This window comes from Podarcis erhardii (genome assembly GCF_964252035.2).
Source record: "Podarcis erhardii genome assembly, chromosome: 1".
NCBI classification, from domain to species: Eukaryota; Metazoa; Chordata; class Lepidosauria; order Squamata; family Lacertidae; genus Podarcis; species Podarcis erhardii.
Window position 1 is genome coordinate 132,743,103 of NC_138497.1, and position 18,702 is coordinate 132,761,804.

Below are 18,702 nucleotides of genomic sequence, written 5' to 3' on the forward strand. Positions count from 1 at the left end.
ATGCTTGAGCAAGTTATTTCATTTTCTGCAGAGGCTGGAGTCATGATTGTACAGAAGCGTTGTTCTTGTGTTGCTGGTTTTTTAAAAAAAGTAATGCTGAAAAATTAATTGTACAGAATTGTACAGAAGCGTTGTTCTTGTGTTGCTGGTTTTTTAAAAAAAGTAATGCTGAAAAATGAAGAAGTGTGCATGCACACGAAAGCTCATACCTAGAACTAACTCAGTTGGTCTTTAAGGTGCTACTGGAAGGAATTTTTTTATTTTGTTTTGACCATGGCAGACCAACACGGCTACCTATCTGTAGCTGAAAAATTAGTTTTCCTATGACCCATTGCATGCAACAGCATGTGGGGCTTAACGCTTGTGCAGAGTTTATGGACACATAGACAGTACACGTGTATATAGGCTCAAAAGTGGTAGGCAGCTATGCACAGCGACCCTGCATGCTCGCAGTTGTCCTTAGGTTAGGTCCATGTGTCAAGGTTTGCTAAGATCCGACAAGTGATAGCCCGGGTCAGGAGCGAGAAAGTTCTCAGCCGGTGGGGGGTCAAAGGCAAGTGGCATGATCTACAGTGGGCAAAAGTTCTCAGAATGGCTGCTAGCAGGCAGATGGGACAGAGGTAGCCAGTGTCATCTAGAAAAGCAAATGGTCAGGTTCCAGAGTCAGAGGGTTCTGTGAAGGAAGGTGAAGAGTAGAATTCAGCCTGGCAGGTTCTTCTCAATGGGAGTCAGGTTGTTTAGGGTGGGCCGAAGAGGATATCCTGGGGTAAAGGCTTTACAAGGCCAAGTGGAACTGCACTGATTCCACCTGACTGGGTGATGCACCAGCCAGTGGGTCTTTTAATGCTTTCTAGGTCCATATGATAAAAGCTATGTTTTTCCCAGTAGTGATGTATGGAAGTGAGAGCTGGACCATAAAGAAGGCTGATCGCCAAAGAATTGTTGCTTTTGAATTATGGTGCTGGAGGAGACTCTTGAGAGTCCCATGGACTGCAAGAAGATCAAACCTATCCATTCTGAAGGAAATGAGCCCTGAGTGCTCACTGGAAGGACAGATCCTGAAGTTAAGGCTCCAATACTTTGGCCACCTCATGAGAAGAGAAGACTCCCTGGAAAAGACCCTGATGTTGGGAAAGATGGAGGGCACAAGGAGAAGGGGACGACAGAGGACGAGATGGTTGGACAGTGTTCTCAAAGCTACCAGCATGAGTCTGACCAAACTGTGGGAGGCAGTGGAAGACAGGAGTGCCTGGCGTGCTCTGGTCCATGGGGTCACGAAGAGTCGGACACGACTAAACAACAACAACAACAGAGGACACCTCTAGGTAAAGCAAGCAATTCCTTCAGCAGATGGGCTGCATTGGTGGTAGAGGAAGAAAGGAACTGGGTCTTGGTTGTCTGTGTGGAATACCAGTTTAAGACCCCTATCAATGAAGTTGATCTGAGAAACCAGATCAACAATGACCCAACAACAAAATGTTTCACTGCGCTGACAGGTAGCAGAACCTGGAATTTCACCATACTAAACATTTACCAGCATTTTACTTTGCAAGGAAGAACTCATTTTTTGAGTCCTTGCAGTAAAAGGTGAAGGAGATCTCAGTGACAAGAGCTTGTATCCGAAAGCTGCGAAAAATTCACAATACAGTATCTTCAAGTATGTGCAGTGCTATTCCACCACCCCAGTGAGTAACTACCACCTGACACTCTGCCCCTTGAAAAGTAAAGCTTTCCTGAGAACACTGTTTCCAGCAGGCTTAAGTACATTTCCATGTCTACTTAAAAACTAATTGCTGGAGCTGACAGGAAAAAATCAGAAGACCCAACTATTACAACATTTCCACTTGCACTTTACTATTCTTCTGTTTTTAGTTTTCATTCCAAGAACCCAGGAAATCCAAGGAAGGGGAATACTTTAACTAAGCAATGTAAAACCAAGCAAGGGGGAAAAAAAGAGAGAGAGAGAATTATTTGAGGATTCTACAACAGTGCTAAGACAGCAGACTTGGAAGTTGTGTATTGTCGGACAGGATGTAAGGAGCTTGCCAGGCACAGCCCACAAAACCCTGCTAATTAACTGAAATGATTGTGTTTGTTTTGGAACCATTTAGCCAACAAAGGAATGTGTCACACCGATTAGCAAGAAAAGGGTATGTAATATATGTGCATTCAAAGCCAGATGAGTGCATTATCCAGGTATTTGCTCTGTTTGCTCAAGGATTGACAAAAAATGAATGCTGAGCAAACAGCCTCCATGCAAATGGAAATTCCAGCTCTTTAAAAGTGTGTGTGTGTGTGTGTGTGTGTGTGTGTGTCCTTCTGCCCTGAGATTTATCTGTCTCCATAAGAGACAGGCCTTGAGAAATCACTTCTGGAAATGGACCCACAGAAAAACTACTTCTCTACCAGAATTTGTTCTCTCCATCAGCCCCTGTGAGGATGCCATTATATCAGGATGGTCGTGATCCAGCGCTGACCCTCTGGCAGGTCTTGGCAAGGGCACCTGAGACTCATCGCTTTGCTTTCTTCTTTGTCAAGCAGAAAGGTCAAGGCAAAAAGGCAAAGGGAAAATATATGCAAAGCAAGGTGCAAACACACTTCAATTCCTAGTCATTCAAGAATGCCGTGAATGCAGGGGAACTCTTTCACACAGTACAAACAGCTTCTTATTAAGGCAATTTATTGTTGGGGTTTTTTTATACCACCCTAACCGAGGCTCAAGATTTATTAAAAGTCCAGCTTTGCACTCATTTAAAACACAAGAAGCATTCATTTTGTTTAGATTTAGTGGAGCTGAACACATGCAAGTGAAGGAGCAAAAACAAAGACATTAGGACAACAGTAAGTTCATCACAATGCACATGTGTTAATATTTATTTTCATCTTCATTTAAGGGCAAAGCTTTAGAAAACTAATTTGTGGATCTACAAAACTGTAAATGTTACATATCCCTCTTAGACGGTTGTGGGAGGGGGTGTTAGTGAAACTTGCTGAACATGCCAGATTAAATTACCCTGTCCTTCTTACTGAAAAAAAAAGAAACACTCTAATTAAAACTCCTTAGCTAAAACAAAACCTACCGTTTAATGTTTGGTTGAAGGGACTCAACCTTCTCAATTCATTTTGGGCACCAACTCCAATTCAAAGGCTAGGCATTGTTTTTTGCTGCAATGGACTAACAAGGCCACTCCTCTGAAAATCAACGCCAGGGCTTGTGTTTGCTGATACGAAGGTATAAACCTTTCAGGAGAACTACCAGCAAGGGGAATATCACTGTATGGTATTCTTTGCCTACTGAAAAGTGGAAATGCGGAATCAGGCGCCAGGGTCCAACTTGTTCATAACTCTGCCATCCTAGCAGGGGCTCAGGGTACAGAGGGCTATGCACATCCTAAGGCACAGAGTAATATAAGAACTAGAACAGAACACCTGAACCCCAGTTAAAAGGGGCAAACATTTCAGGCAACGATTACCTAAATAAGGGAATGCAACCCTACCAACAGAAATCTCAATATATTGAAATATTTGTGAGGTTTTTCTTTGGGGGGAGGCAGGAGCACACGAGCCCCTGACTCATACCAAGCTGAAACACCCCCCCCCCAAAAAATATAATGGACAAAGAGGGTTATACTTTAAAACATAGAATCTGCAATGACTGGGGCAAACCTAAATTCAAAGCATTGCCTATGTGGCAATCTTACGAATGAATCCTATTTTAAAAAGAAATAGGCTATTACATCTGTTAATGGGCAACCTGCTTTCTATCAACACAGTGCCCCAACAAAAGAACATTATCCAATATGCAGACAGATAACGTTCAAACTCATTGCCAAAATAAAAATTAACTGATCAACCTAATTCACTTTTGTTACTGAACCACGACTTCACTGGTACAGCAATACTAAATATTATTTTGAAAATGATGTGCTTATATCAGTGCAATTAAATCTGTTTTTGTATTGAACATGTACACATATATATTACTGGCTGCCAGTGTAATAAGCACCAACAGAAGTCATTACACCCAGATATCACTGACCTGAGATGTACTGCAAATTCTCTCAGGGCATTTAAGATTTCAGAATTCTAAGGCATTTAACCTGTGATTTTAATGCCCAGCAAGCACTCAGTAATCAAATCATTCTGCAGAGAAACTACATGCATTGCACTGGGAAACCTTCTTACAGCAAGTATTTTGCCACTTTCATTATCCTCACGAGCCCCTTGCAGATATCTTTGCCTTATATAGCCATGATCTTAGTTCTCCTTAATGCTTTTTCATTCACAACTTTCCGTCCCAGAAATTACTGTTTTGCAAGTGTTCCCTTTCCTTTCTTAATCAGTGTTTGCACAGTTGTGCTGCATACCTCATTTAATATACGTTCAGGGCTTGGACCTCATACTAAAAACAAGGTACTGAAACAAAACCAGGGAAAGATGGGGCATATATTAGCAGTAAAAGAGGTGCCAGTCAAAAATCTCAGTGAAAGGTGGCCTTGGGCTGCACTGGCACGGACCTCTTCTCCCAGCTGGGAAGAAAAACAACTCTCAACAAATTATGCTAACAAAATAATCCTGGCCATCTCACAAACTGCCAACAATGCCCAAGGGAGGATCAACATCATGAATATACAAAACTTACGTTATTTATGACTCACTCCTGGACACTCCATTGAAAAACTCAACTGGGGTGACATAGATGTTTTATCTGTGCCTGAATGACACAGGCATGATATGCAGTCAGATTAAGGGATAAGCATGCATGTATGAATCAGCCCCAACATGCAGCCTGGTCAGTTCCTTTATCTAACAATCCCCGAGTCAAATATGCAGCAAGGTGTTGCGCTCAGTTGCCAATGCACAACTACTTACAGGCTGATGAAAGACAAGTGTCTCCTTTTCTCCTATCCTCAGGCTTCCCATACGTACAAGGGGCCATGAGAAGGGAAGAGACAGTCTGGATACTGACCCCCAGAAAAGCTAAATATTCTTGAAACTTGTCGGCTCGGGATAGGCAGGTCCCATTAACTTTACCTTGCCTAGGGCCTCTAAAATATCAGACTTGCATTTACAATCTGGACTGCTTAGAAATAAATGTCTTAAGGAATTTTAATGGTCAGATTGTGACCATTGTTCACAAGTCCCCTTAAGGCCCCTTTGTGTGTTATGTACACTGTTGTGCTTGCTATAGCTACACGTGTCTAGTCCTTTGCATTTACACACCACAGGAGTGGAGCTGAACTCCGGTTCCCTGGTGCATGTACATGTGGTGAAGCAGACCAAAGCATGATGGTACATACCCCATGAATGTGCACACTTTCCACTTGTACTGGCTACAAATGCAAGTAGCAGCTGCGGTGGGTGATTACTGGTGGTGATGGTGAGAGGGAGTTTAACACTGCAGTTCAACTTACTGTAGTCCATATGAAACCACTCCTTTGAAGCTGCCATTTGCACTGAGAGGAAATTCCTCCATTGGTATGAAGATGCATTTAATGTTGTGTCTCGTTTGGCCTTCATAAAAGGTTTCCACATAGAAAGGAGGTAAGCTGAACTCTTGCTCATGTTTGCATCAGCCCTCTCGTCATTACTGTACCATAGTAAATGTACACACATGCAAAGCAACACATGAAATCACCGTCCTTTACCTGCTTGTAGAAATGTCCTCAAAGGGGTACAGGATCTCGCCGTTGTTACAGATCTCGCAAATGAATCCCTTTTGGCTACAAAGGCTGCAGTTGTACACATGGGAAGTGGCAAATTTGATTACCTTCCCAAGGAAAGGGGCCAGCTTCCCTTCAATAACCTGTAAAGCAACAGAAAAGAGATTCCATCACTAAGAATCAGCAACAGAAATGACTGGACATTATTCGTGTGTCTCATTACCAAACTAAAACACAATTCAGAGTTGATTAAACAGTGAAGGGCTTGCTGCAGAATGGGGTGAATCATGCAATTCAGGCTGAAGAATGCCAAATAAAACCCACCTATGGCAACAAGGTAACAGAACATTAAAAGGTAATTTTACACCTGTTTGGAGATGGGTAAAGTTAGATTGTTTAATTCATTTACTTACAATGCTTGTCTGTTTTTATTTTACTAGTGTTTTTCTTCTATTGTTTTACTCAACTGATAACAATGGAAGAGAAGGGTGAGGGCCTGATTTCACACAGAACTATGGTGTGAGAAGATTCTCTCTCTCTCTCTCTCTCTCTCTCTCTCTCTCTCTCTCTCTCACACACACACACACACACACACACACACATATATATATATATATATATATATATATATATATATATATATATATAATTTAAGAGGCATGCAATGGCCCTAGTATGTGAAAATCCACATTTGAATGTTCGCTTAAATGTGCCAGTTCCCCCCACCATGTGACTCGGTACTAGCAGTCTTTTTGCTTTCTGTTTACTCAAAATGTTGAGTATCCAATTACCAATGCCAAAACAACTGTTTTAGTGATGATTACTGGTAATTACGTAATTATCACCGTGTCTGTATTTATTGTGTTCCATTTACCTCTGCCCTCACTATCTTCAATCTCCTCCCGAACCTTGTGTGTCTGTGTGTATTCTGTAATATTGTGTACTGTAGTCCACAAAAACTTAACATGGTAATAAAACTGTTCGTCTTTAAGGCGCCGCAAGACTCAAATCTTAAAGCAAAACAAGTAAATGCAGATTCCGTAAGAATGCTCACCTCACTTATGCTAAATGTATTTCTTATTCTAAACGCATTTCTGAAGGCCTAAACTGCAGCACATACACTAAATGGAAAAATGTAGGCAGGAAAGGAAGTTCATGGGATGGCTTGGGTCGCTGCCACGGGATGGAAATGCTGAAAAGCCCTCGTTCTTGTAAGAACATCTGTGGCAGCAGGAAGCTGAAATGTTATTGCTAGCCATGCAGACTCGACATCTGTTTGTACTGCACGGAAAGGTGATGCTTTTATTGTGTCCTGCTATAGAATGATGGCCTCACTCTGGACCTTAAACAATTCACAAAGGTCACTACGGGAAGGTGCGGTTCAAGGCCAGGGCTCTGATACTGCTCTATTATAACAGACGGTCAAAGTCAGTACTATAAGCAACTTTTAAAAAATCTCTTCCTTAATTAATTTTGGTTATAAGAGTCAAAAGTCAAAACTGGTTAAGGGGAAATGATGTCCAACAAATATGAGGAAACGCAAGGAGCAGCAGATACGTTAGTGATAGAGCATATACACTTGCAGATTAATGTAAACAAAGAAATGCAGGCTGGATCGGAGGAAACGCGAATGATGCACCAGGATCAGTAATATATCCAGCATTAATTAATTCAGTCTCAGCCTTACTGTATAGCCAATAGGCTGCAATAATAAGTTCTTAAAATAATAACACGCAAATTGATATACACAGAAGTGCACGATCTCCATGCTTTACTAAGAAACAAGTACTGGAGGTTTTGCAGGATCTGGATTAGTTTGGAAAGGATGTTTGTCAGCAAAGACAAGTGTGTGTCCATGATAGGGGTAGAAAAGGGGGAGGGGTAAGAGATATTAAGACAGCATCTTAAAAAGGAGTGACATCACCTTGCCAAGAAAGGTCCGTATAGTTAAAGCTATGGTTTTCCCAGTAGTGATGTATGGAAGTGAGAGCTGGACCATCAAGAAGGCTGATCACCGAAGAATGGATGCTTTTGAATTCTGGTGCTGGAGGAGACTCTTGAGAGTCCCATGGACTGCAAGAAGATCAAACGTATCCATTCTTAGGGAAATCAGCCCTGAGTGCTCACTGGAAGGACAGATCCTGAAGCTGAGGCTCCAATACTTTGGCCACCTCATGAAAAGAGAAGACTCGCTGGAAAAGACCCTGATGTTGGGAAAGAGGAGAAGGGGACGACAGAGGACGAGATGGTTGGATACTGTTCTCGAAGCTACCAGCATGAGTTTGTCCAAACTGCAGAAGGCAGTGGAAGATAGGAGTGCCTGGCATGCTCTGGTCCATGGGGTCACGAAGAGTCAGACACAACTAAACGACTAAACAACAACAACAACAAGAGATATTATTTATCTATTCATTTATGAATCACTTCCCGTGAGGCATCTTGAGGAACTTGGTGGGTAAGGCTGCATGCTACTGGCTGGGAGGCAGAGGCCGGCTGACAAGCAATTTATGAAAATTCTGGCCAGAGCAGAATTTTTTGCAGACAGCACTTGTACCCTTGCAGCCAATTGTCTCTAGTCAGAGGCTACCTGCTGGTACCTAAAAAGAAATGCAGTGCCATCCAGTTGCAAACCATTGAGTTGAGAAAGACTGCGCCATGACTTACATAGTTGCAGATGTGGACAGGATAACGCACTGCAAAGCTGGAACATGCTCTGAACATTCAAAACAGTCATGCTGATGTGGTTCAGCTGCATTTATGTGTTTAACAGGTGTTTTCTAGAATTCAGGAAGACAGGATTCGGAGCAGGCACCCCCAACCTTCGGCCCTCCAGATGTTTTGGACTACAATTCCCATCATCCCTCCTGTTAGCTAGGGATCATGGGAGTTGTGGGCCAAAACATCTGGAGGGCTGCAGGTTGGGGGTGCCTGATTTGGAGGCTTTTTGACTTTGTGATTTTTTGTTTTGAGAGTCTGAAAGACGGATGTGACCTTCTTCGATTTGTAAGGCAGACTAGGTAGTCAGACTATATCTAGCAACAGAGAGCTTTGAGTTTTTTTTGGTTTGTTTTTAAAGCAAGTCTGTTGATGATGAGAGTTGTACGGTTGATCATTTTACCTATGTGTGTTTGGGGAATGGCAAGCATGCGGTTTATTACTTCCTGGAAGTTTTGCATAGCAGGGAGTGATAGAAATATATAAAACAAAAAACCTGAAATACAACCGCATTAGCAGAGCTTTGAGTTAATGATTGTACGCTGTAGCGGGGCTTCCTTGTGCGCAAGCATCCTTAGGATTGCACTGCTAAATAGTTTTATTATTATGAATATATATAATAACCTGCAATACAGTCTTGAATGTATGTTTTATATTATCTTGCAATGTAATGCATGTTTTACATTGTAAGAATGCGTTAGTAATGTTTAACAAAGGTGTTTTGCACAATTCAGTACCCTTTTCAGTACAGTATGGGATTTCCTTGCCTACCAATCACCATGGTGTGCTGTGGTTTGCTGTTCCATTTATTTAATGCCTGCAGAGAAGAGGGAACGCTTAACAGCCAAAGTTGCTGTTTACAAAAATAACGCACTGGGGAAATGAGTACAAATAGCTTCTATAGAAAAGGCCTTAAGGAAGTCTCATTGAAAGCTGTACTATACAAAGAATGTTATCTCCGTATCTTCACAATGTATTAGGCATACGCCTAACATAGTCAAAGTACAACTAGAGAGCTAAATCAACACATGGTGAGAACTTCGCAGGGGAGGGGTAGGGAAACATTGACTCAGCAAGCAAATATTGTGCCTATATTTTCTGAATGTGGTGGCAACACTGTCCATTGTTACTGTTCTATGCCAATGAGGCTTCCCACCCACTCCCCCAAATAACTGGGCAGAAATGCACCCCAAACTAACTTACTAAGCCACTGGCTTTGTTCATCATGACCGGCCTCAACAATATGTTCAGAGTATGCTAAATGCTTACCATTGTTAAACACGGCCAACTAAAGTTTTATAGCAGGGAAGTGTCTCCATGTTGGACCATGTTGTGTGAAAGGAACTCAGCAGCATGGGAAAGTCTCCAGGCCAGCACCAGCAGGCCACCAGGAATGTGTGCAGTTCCGAAGAGCAGTACTCTCTGTGGAGGGAAGACGTCTCCTTCCCTCTTTCTCTCTCTCATGGGACAATCCATGTGGAGAGCAGCTTTCATATCTTAGGTGGAGTCAACACCACAGAGAAGCACTTTCTGTGAACTTTACACATTGATTCCATCGTGTTTGAACTGGCCTGCATTTGACAACTCTTCTCTGAGTTAGGGGGAGGCAAAGTCAAGAGATATGGTGGTAGCTCAAAACTACCCAAGGAATGTCATGGCAGAGCTGAGAGTTTAATCCACATCACCCTGTCCACTGAACTAATGTTTTGAGTGCTAGGCTGGCTGTCCCTCATGATATCACCTGAAGGGCCTTGCCTGCCTCCTTCCATCTGGGCAGAGAGGGCTCCATTTTTATTTTTTAAATTGCTTTTTTTTTATCTTTGTCATTTTAAATTGTAATTGATATTAAAGCTGTATTCCTAGTTTTAGATTTTATGATTTATGTGGAAATAGTTTTCTATTTGGTTGTGTACTTTTTGATGTGTTTCATTTATTGCTTATGACTTTTGTTACATTGGTAATTATGTAAATCTTGTCATGTTGTAAGCCGCCTTGAGCATCGTTTTAACTATGGAAAGGCGGCATACAAATAAAATGGTTATGATGATGTTTAAAATTATGGAACCTTAAAAAGAAAATGCCCCTAAAAGGTCTGTTCAAGGCCTGCCATTTAATGAGAAATGCACAAGCAAAAAAGAAGAAAAAGAAGAGTAGAAGAATATTAGTAGGTAAAATATAAAGTTTCACAATGTTTGATCATTTTACTGAGCCTGATTTGCTAGCTCACCAATACTTCAAGGCAGCTAACCTTGAGCTGGGCATCTCCAGGAAAAAGCAAGTGGAGATCAACAAAGAGAGGTTAAGCCTCCATTTACCCTCTTTAATTTTAACGAGGGAGCATTGTGTTTTGTGAGGTTGCAGGTTAGGGTTAATAATTGAAGCTAAAGAGGCGACAGAGCCTACATACCAAGGTGCTGTTGCCACTGGGAAGACAGTGCAGAGTCTGCAAATATCTTGTGACCCCACCCTTGTAAATCAGCATGTTAATCATTATCATCATATTGACGATAAGATTCTTTGTAAGTCAACACAGAGGCTGTAATTTCAACCGTCCGTTCACAATCTGAATTATTTCCGTTAAGTTAGCTTTTACTAAGAAAGGGCTCTCCTGGAAATACTGGTTGGCTTGTAAACTTCTTTTGACATTCTGGGGCTTTCAGATTTGAAAACATGTGTGATTTGCTTCCTAAGTAATGCACCAAGTTAGGAACCCACAGCACTGGCGTTTTGCTAAGTCTAGGAAAAAGGAGAAGCATGGATTATGGCAGCAGACCACACTTTTTCCAGACTGGAACTGGAAATAGCGGTTGTAGGTGACAGAATAGTGTGGTGTTTATAGAATTTAGCAAAGAGGAAACAGAAGGACTGGACAGTGTGCAATGCACAGCCGAAGACCATAGAGAACTCTCCTCCATCTGCGGGCAGTGTCAAGAGTGAAAACATTGAGACGCAAAGGTTTAGTTTTAAAAACACCACCAATGTTTCAAGCTATTTCTTCATCCACCACTTTTACAGCATGGTGATGTAATTTTCTAGATCCATTTCAATTGGGGTTTAGGCCTGGTTTTGGCACAGAAACTGCTTGGGTCGCTTTGTATGACCTGTATAGGGAGAGAAACAGAGGGTATGTTGTCCCTGTTCTCCTTGACCTCTCAGCGGTTTTGGATAACCACAGTATCCTTCTGCAACACGTCATATAACTGCAACGCGCTATATGTAGATTGGCTTTGAAGACAGTTAGGAAACTTCTGCTAATGCAGAATTGGCTGGCACGGTTGCTCCCTAAGGCGAGATGGCCTGAGCATATTACACTGATGCTGGCCTGACTGCACTGGCGACCCATTAGTCTCCAGGCCCAATTCTGTGCTGGTTTTGACTTATAAAGCCTTAAATGGCTCAGGACCGCAATACCTCAAGGACCGCCTCTCTTCATATGAACCTACCTGGACCCTGAGATCATCCTTTGAGGCTCTTCTTTGTGTGCCTCCTCCACGGGAGGTCTGGAGGGTGACAACACTTGTGGGGCTCTCCACTTGTGGGGTGCTCTCCCCAGGGAGGTTTGGCTGGTGCCTTCATTATACCTCTTCTAGGTGCCAGGCAAAAACGTTCCCTCTTGATCGACATCCTATGCCCTTTTAATTGTGTTGTGGGAGGGGGGATTATTGGTTTGTTGTTGGTCTTATTTTTACTATGTATTTTGTGATGTTCATGTTGTGATTTTACTTTGTAAACTGCCTGGGGTTCTGTAGATGAAGGGCAGCATGCAAATTTAATTAACAATGATGATGGTGATAGATAGATAGATAGATAGATAGATAGATAGATAGATAGACAGACAGACAGATAAAATGTTGGGCCTGGATATGGGAAGTTCACCTTCAGTTTTCCACCTGAACCACAACACTGGTTGGAGCAAGTGACTATATAGCACCCTCACTTACTGCACAAAAGAAGTGTTGCAAGAATAAAACGAGATAAGGAATGTATGGCACCTAGCTCACTCCTATGGGCTAAACCAACCGTAGCTTAAAATATTACGCAAACTGCCAGGCCTCTCACAATTGTGCATTAGAGCAAAGACCTGATTACGCAAGATTGCTTTTCTGGGCTTGTTGCCTTCTCACAATATTTAGTTTGCGGTCTTAAAAGGATTAAAGCGACACCAAATGCCAATTAAGGACTGGCCCACCTCGTGGCAGCGCTTTCCTCCTATCTGGCTGGAGGGAGCCGCACCCTTAGCAGAGGCCTTGGATGAAAAGAAAGCGGGGTTCAGTAGCACCCGGGCTCGCTTCCTTGACTGCTGCCTACTGCTCGTTTCCACTCTGCAAGGTGGTGCTGCTAGGCCAGAGGGAAGACACCTGGAGCCTGTAGAGCAGAGATAGCCAATGCAGCGCCGTGCAGAAGCTGCTGAACTACAGTTCCCAACATCCCTAGCCATTGGCTAGGCTGGTCAGGGCTGATGGGAGTTAAGAATCCAATATCACCTGGAAGTCATAATGTTGGCTACTTCTGCTGCAGAGGCAGCAGCTGTGCCCACATCGTATTGTAGGCCTACGTAGGAAAATAAAGAAGCATTTAGTGGGATTGTGTAGCTGGACCAGCTGTTGTGCTCAGCACATGATAAGAGAAATTGTTTTATTTCATTTATTTATTTTTATTAAATCCTATGTGTGACTAACCACCGTTTCTTTGGTTAAAGATCAGACCCGCTGAGCCATTCTTATTTGCACCCACGGTGCTTTCCAAATCATGAAAAGAATAAATAGCAGAAGGTAAGCGGCGTTCCGTGTGCTGCGCTGGCTCGCCAGATGCAGCTTGTCACGCTGGCCACGTGACCCGGAAGTGTCTGCGGACAGCGCTGGCTCCCGGCCTATAGAGTGAGATGAGCACACAACCCTAGAGTCTGTCAAGACTGGCCCGTACGGGCAGGGGTACCTTTACCTTTACCTTTATAGTAGTTTGACAACTTTACCAGAATTATGTTCCTCCTGCTTCACACCTTCCCTTTTGTGCTACACTATTCTGTTCATGGAGCACAGGAGCATTAAAGGCTATTATGGAGTGGATTTGTCTTTGATTGTCCTATAATTACACTGCAACAACCACCACCTGGGGCAAAACACCTGTCCATTCAGAAGCTTTTAAAGCCACCTTGCATATCACATTCACACAATTCCACTCCTACAAGGAAAAGCTAGTTTTCTTGGTGTTAAAACGGAACCAATGTGTGGCATACAGCTAATACAACATTTGTTCAACAAGGTTCACCATGTGCAAATGCATGGAAAGCAGTGTTACTATTACCTGGGAGTAAGCCCAATTCAACTCAATGTGACTTACTCCTAAGTAAACACAGTTTATCATTTATTAGCAGGACAAGCCTACTCAGAAGCTGGTCGCACTGAGTTCAATGGGGCTTTCTTCAAGGTAAGCGGGTTTAGGACTGCAACCTAAATTTATGTGCATTATGGAGCGCTAGCATCAGGCATCAGGCCTGTTGGCAGACCAACTCTGAGTTATACAGGTGTCTGCAAACATGACATAAAGGCTGGCAACGTTAACCCTGCCACGTGAGAATCCCTTGCAGATGACCGCAGTGCCTAGAAACACTTCTTTTCTAATAGAATCCATTCAAACTGATTTTCTTCCAGGGATATGGTTTCAAGGAACATGAGGCATTTTGCTCAAGGTAAGCAGGTCTGATCCCCGTGACGGGGTGAGCTCCCGTTGCTCGGTCCCTGCTCTTGTCAACCTAGCAGTTCAAAAGCACGTCAAAGTGCAAGTAGATAAACAGGTATCGCTCCGATGGGAAGGTAAATGGTGTTTCCGTGCGCTGCTCTGGTTCGCTAGAAGTGGCTTAGTCATGCTGGACACATGACCCGGAAGCTGTACGCTCCCTCGGCCAATAAAGCGAGATGAGCGCCGCAACCCCAGAGTCGTCCGCGACTGGACCTAATGGTCAGGAGTTCCTTTACCTTAAGCAGGTCTAGGGCTGATCAGTGCCTGGATGTGAGACTTCCTGGGAACCACATGTTCACTGATTTGGGTCCCATGGATATTAGACAAATCAAGAATGTCACACTTCCTGAATATGGATCTGGCTAAGGCATCACTAAGAGCACCTAAAGGGCATAGCTGTCAATGTTTCCCTTATTTAAGGGAAATTTCCTTATTCCGAATAGGATTCCTCGCAAGAAAAGGGAAAAGTTGACAGCTATGCTAAAGGGTCCTGATCTTCTTCCAACCTTATCATTTCACCATTTTGACTGAAATGGCATGGCCTGTTTTCTCGCTTAAGAAGAAAGGAAATTGTGGAGAGGGAAGGAGAGAGTGAGAGAGAGACTTTCTAGGCTGATAATAAGGATCCAGCCAGATTAAAAGCAGAATCCAATTTAACGCACCCGAGCCACAACTGTAATTGAATTACATGATGAAAGGTTTGGGGTGCAGAAAGGGAAGGAAATAATGTATCAGGACAAAGAAATCTGTCAGAGTAGCAGCTAAATAAATGCGTGCAGTATGACTCTTGCAAGCCTCCGCCCCCTTAATGACAACTCCCCATCCCTCCCAAGGAAAGTTTGATAAGCTACTGATCGCTTCTTGAAAGTCCACTATCAATACTTGGCGCTAAGCAGCTTGCAAGCCATGGTTTTCCCAGTAGTGATGTATGGAAGTGAGAGCTGGACCATAAAGAAGGCTGATCGCCGAAGAATTGATGCTTTTGAATTATGGTGCTGGAGGAGACTCTTGAGAGTCCCATGGACTGCAAGAAGATCAAACGTATCCATTCTGAAGGAAATCAGCCCTGAGTGCTCACTGGAAGGACAGATACTGAAGCTGAGGCTCCAATACTTGGGCCACCTCATGAGAAGAGAAGACTCCCTGGAAAAGACCCTGATGTTGGGAAAGATGGAGGGTACAAGGAGAAGGGGACGACAGAGGACGAGATAGTTGGATAGTGTTCTCGAAGCTTCCAGCATGAGTTTGACTAAACTGTGGGAGGCAGTGGAAGACAGGAGTGCCTGGCGTTCTCTGGTCCAGGGGGTCACGAAGAGTCGGGCACGACTAAACAACAACAACAGCTTGCAAGGCATTGATTACGAAACTGGCAACTGGGAAGACTGGCACCCCAAGGCCACTTGCTCTTCTGCAGTTTGATTATCTGAAGAACAAGGCACTTACAAAAAGCTTCACGGAGACCTCTGCTCTCTGGCTCTTCCCTTGAACCGGTTTGCTTGTTCCTATCTCACAACTCCGCCAGCAGACAAGTCACTTCCGCGATACAGGCACTCAACAGCATTCAATGATTATTCAGCATTTTATGTAATGCTTTTGGAACATTCAAAATCAGTTCACACACATGGTCTCAGAAATCTTTACAACGGCAATGTAAGCTAGACTAGTATTTTAAATCTCTAATTTACAGGTGGTGTTCTGAGCCTGACAGAATCATGGCCCATTTAAGGTCATTTATGGAATTCATAGATTAAGTCAGATTTAAACTGGGGTCTTCTTGGCTCACAGATAACCCCTTAACCACTTATATCGGCTCTCATTCATGAGCTTCTAACAAAATGTACGAGCTCCTTTGCCCTGTATCTTTACATCCATGTAGGCTTTATTCCGGTTAAGGACATAAAAGGTATCAGCTCATCTGCAATTAACTGCATTAATGGCAATAAATCATCATCACTGATATACTGGTTATAGATAAGAAGAGAAGAGTTTGGATTTGATATCCCGCTTTATCACTACCCTAAGGAGTCTCAAAGCGGCTAACAATCTCCTTTCCCTTCTTCCCCCACAACAAACACTCTGTGAGGTGAGGCTGAGAGACTTCAATGTGTCTCTGGCCCAAGTGTGACTGGCCCAAGGTCACCCAGCAGCTGCATGTGGAGGAGCGGGGAAGCGAACCCAGTTCACCAGATTACGAGTCCACCGCTCTTAACCACTACACCACACTGGCTCTTAAGCAATCTATGTTTAAGGCATTTCTCTGAGTTACCATTTAGGAAGGCTTCTTGGTCTGGAAAGGCTTACCAAGACATAGCTTGACAAAATCTGTATTCACAGTATGTATAAGGCCCAGCTTCTGGACAAACTAAATTCAATTACCTGCTGTAGATCTGCCAAGGAGTACAGGTGGATCTGCTGAAGAAGATACTCTCTAGGGAAAATCCTTGGAGAAAAACAAGAATAAAAAGTGAGTATTTGTATAATTTTCAGAGTACAAAATCTCATACAGAAACTTCTTGTAAGACGATATTAAAACACTGAATTCTTCAACCTCCACGAGAAAAACACACCCTTCCACCATCACCCCAATTTTTTAAAACAGCATTTAGAGAATCTGCATTACTTTCACTGACCATAGCATTTCCCTCAGGCCTACCATTTCCTTCTCACAAAGGAAGGTCTTCTTTAAAACTGGCTGGCACACGGCATGATCACAGGCCACAGGATGAAGACTGAAGAGGAAAAACATGCCTCTACAGGTGGTTCCAGCTGCATCTTCCTAGAACCCTGTCATTTCCATTTTATCCCAAAGTGTGGAGAAAGACTGGCACAAAATCTGAACCATCCTGGAGACTGGTTGTTGTTGTTTTTTTAGTGCTGGATATTAAAGATTTTTACCCATTCACAAAATTCCACACAGCTTTAAACTAAAAACCAAATGACCTCATTTTAAATTGAGAAGTAACAGTGGCATCTTAACAGGACTGTAGTTTTGTATATGCCCACATACAGGGCTTTCTTTCCCAGCCGGAACTCAGTTCCAGCACCTCTCAGCTGGGCACCATTGCCATCATAAGAGAATGCGGGGGGGGGGGCATTCATGGTGAGTTTGGGCACCTCTTTTTCTAGAAAAATAGCACTGTGCCACATGTCTGTTGGTTTGGCTCCTTTTTCTCTGAACAATTTCTTGACAAGACATGGTTCTCTAACAACATTAATAACATTAAAATGACAAATATTAAATTTTGTTAGGGACATATGATTCACTTTATGATTGTAAACTGCTACAATAATAATAATAATAATAATAATTTATTAATTATACCCCGCCCATCTGGCTGGGTTTCCCCAGCCACTCATACATAGAAGTTCAACCTAGGTTTTTACCACTGCAAAAATAAGTACAATGTACTTCTTGATGAAGAAAAACATTCCAGACCGGTATTCAAAAGTAGTTATGTCTAAATCTATCAATCATATCCAGGAAAGGAGAGTTGGAAATATCGTTCAAATATAACCAACACACACACACACACACACACACACACACACACACACACAGATGTTTGGGGCAAATATGCTATGAAAGCAGCTTCTCAAAGTGACATTGGCAGAGACGTCAAAAGATATCGCACCTTTTTGGTTCCATAAGAAAGCACTCTATCAAGGGTGAAACACAACAAACACATATTGGAAGCAACAAAGCACATGACCAGTAAGTGAGAAACTGTAAGAAAAGCGCACTTATTCCCATTGCCATGGAAACTGGGAGAGGGAAGAAGCCTTAAAAATAAGGTCTGCCCAATTTTGTTGATTTTTTATTTTAAACAAAACTCCTATTACTGCAGAAACAGGTCTTGTTCATTTGCAATGGAAGGAAGCAGCAGAATAGCCAAAGCCTACTTCTGATGACAGCACTCCAAGTGCATTAAGAAGCTCTCCTCATCGAAATCAAAGAGAGCATAAGGCACTCAGTGGCACTAAGATCATGTGCCTAATGGATGGAACCAGTTGCATCCAGGGTCTGAGTGCTTTAAAGGCAACCTTATGAACATCTGCAGTCAGATGGAGGTCAATTCAGCCAGGACATCTAGTTCAGCGCAATATTTTCTTTGAAGAAGCACCAACAAACATTGTCATTTATTCACATTGAGAAATCAGTTTAGATCTTGGGGGAAAAAACTGCATTGCAAAATAGTTTGGTTTAGAAGAAGAACTAGCATGTTTAAACAAATGCTCCTCCTTTGCTGCAACTTTGGCACAGATTTTTTGAAACGCTTTGAGAAATGTAAAAGAGGACTGAAACAAAAACCACCGCAGCAGGGAGCCAGCAGAGGTTGTGCCTCTGGGTTCCTTTGGGAGGAAAGGCAGGATATAAATTCAATAAATACATAACAATAATAAAAAGGTGCAGATGGGCACGGCAATCCTTTACTCAGACATAAGCCCCACTGAGTTCAATATGACTTACTCACAGTGTGTATATAACTGCAGCCTAAAGGTGAAACGTCAGTGGGATGCAATATTCTCAGCAACAACAATGGAAAGCAACACCAGTACATTAAGAACAACAATTAAAATGGTGCAA

General features: G+C 42.7%; 1 protein-coding gene across 3 annotated transcripts in view; it reads right to left on the bottom strand.

Moving 5' to 3' along the window:
• The window catches only part of PLEKHM3 (pleckstrin homology domain containing M3), a 78,669-nt gene that overhangs the window by 10,432 nt on the left and 49,535 nt on the right, over nucleotides 1-18,702 (bottom strand). For 2 of the 3 annotated variants that reach the window (XM_081873371.1, XM_081873370.1), the window contains exons 7-8: nucleotides 16,494-16,557; nucleotides 5,649-5,806 (exon numbers count right to left, since the gene is read on the bottom strand). In XM_081873371.1, the coding sequence (XP_081729497.1) occupies nucleotides 5,649-5,806; nucleotides 16,494-16,557 (222 nt within the window). The remainder of the gene's footprint in view (nucleotides 1-5,648; nucleotides 5,807-16,493; nucleotides 16,558-18,702) is intronic. The other variant, XR_014159336.1, reaches the window with a different exon arrangement.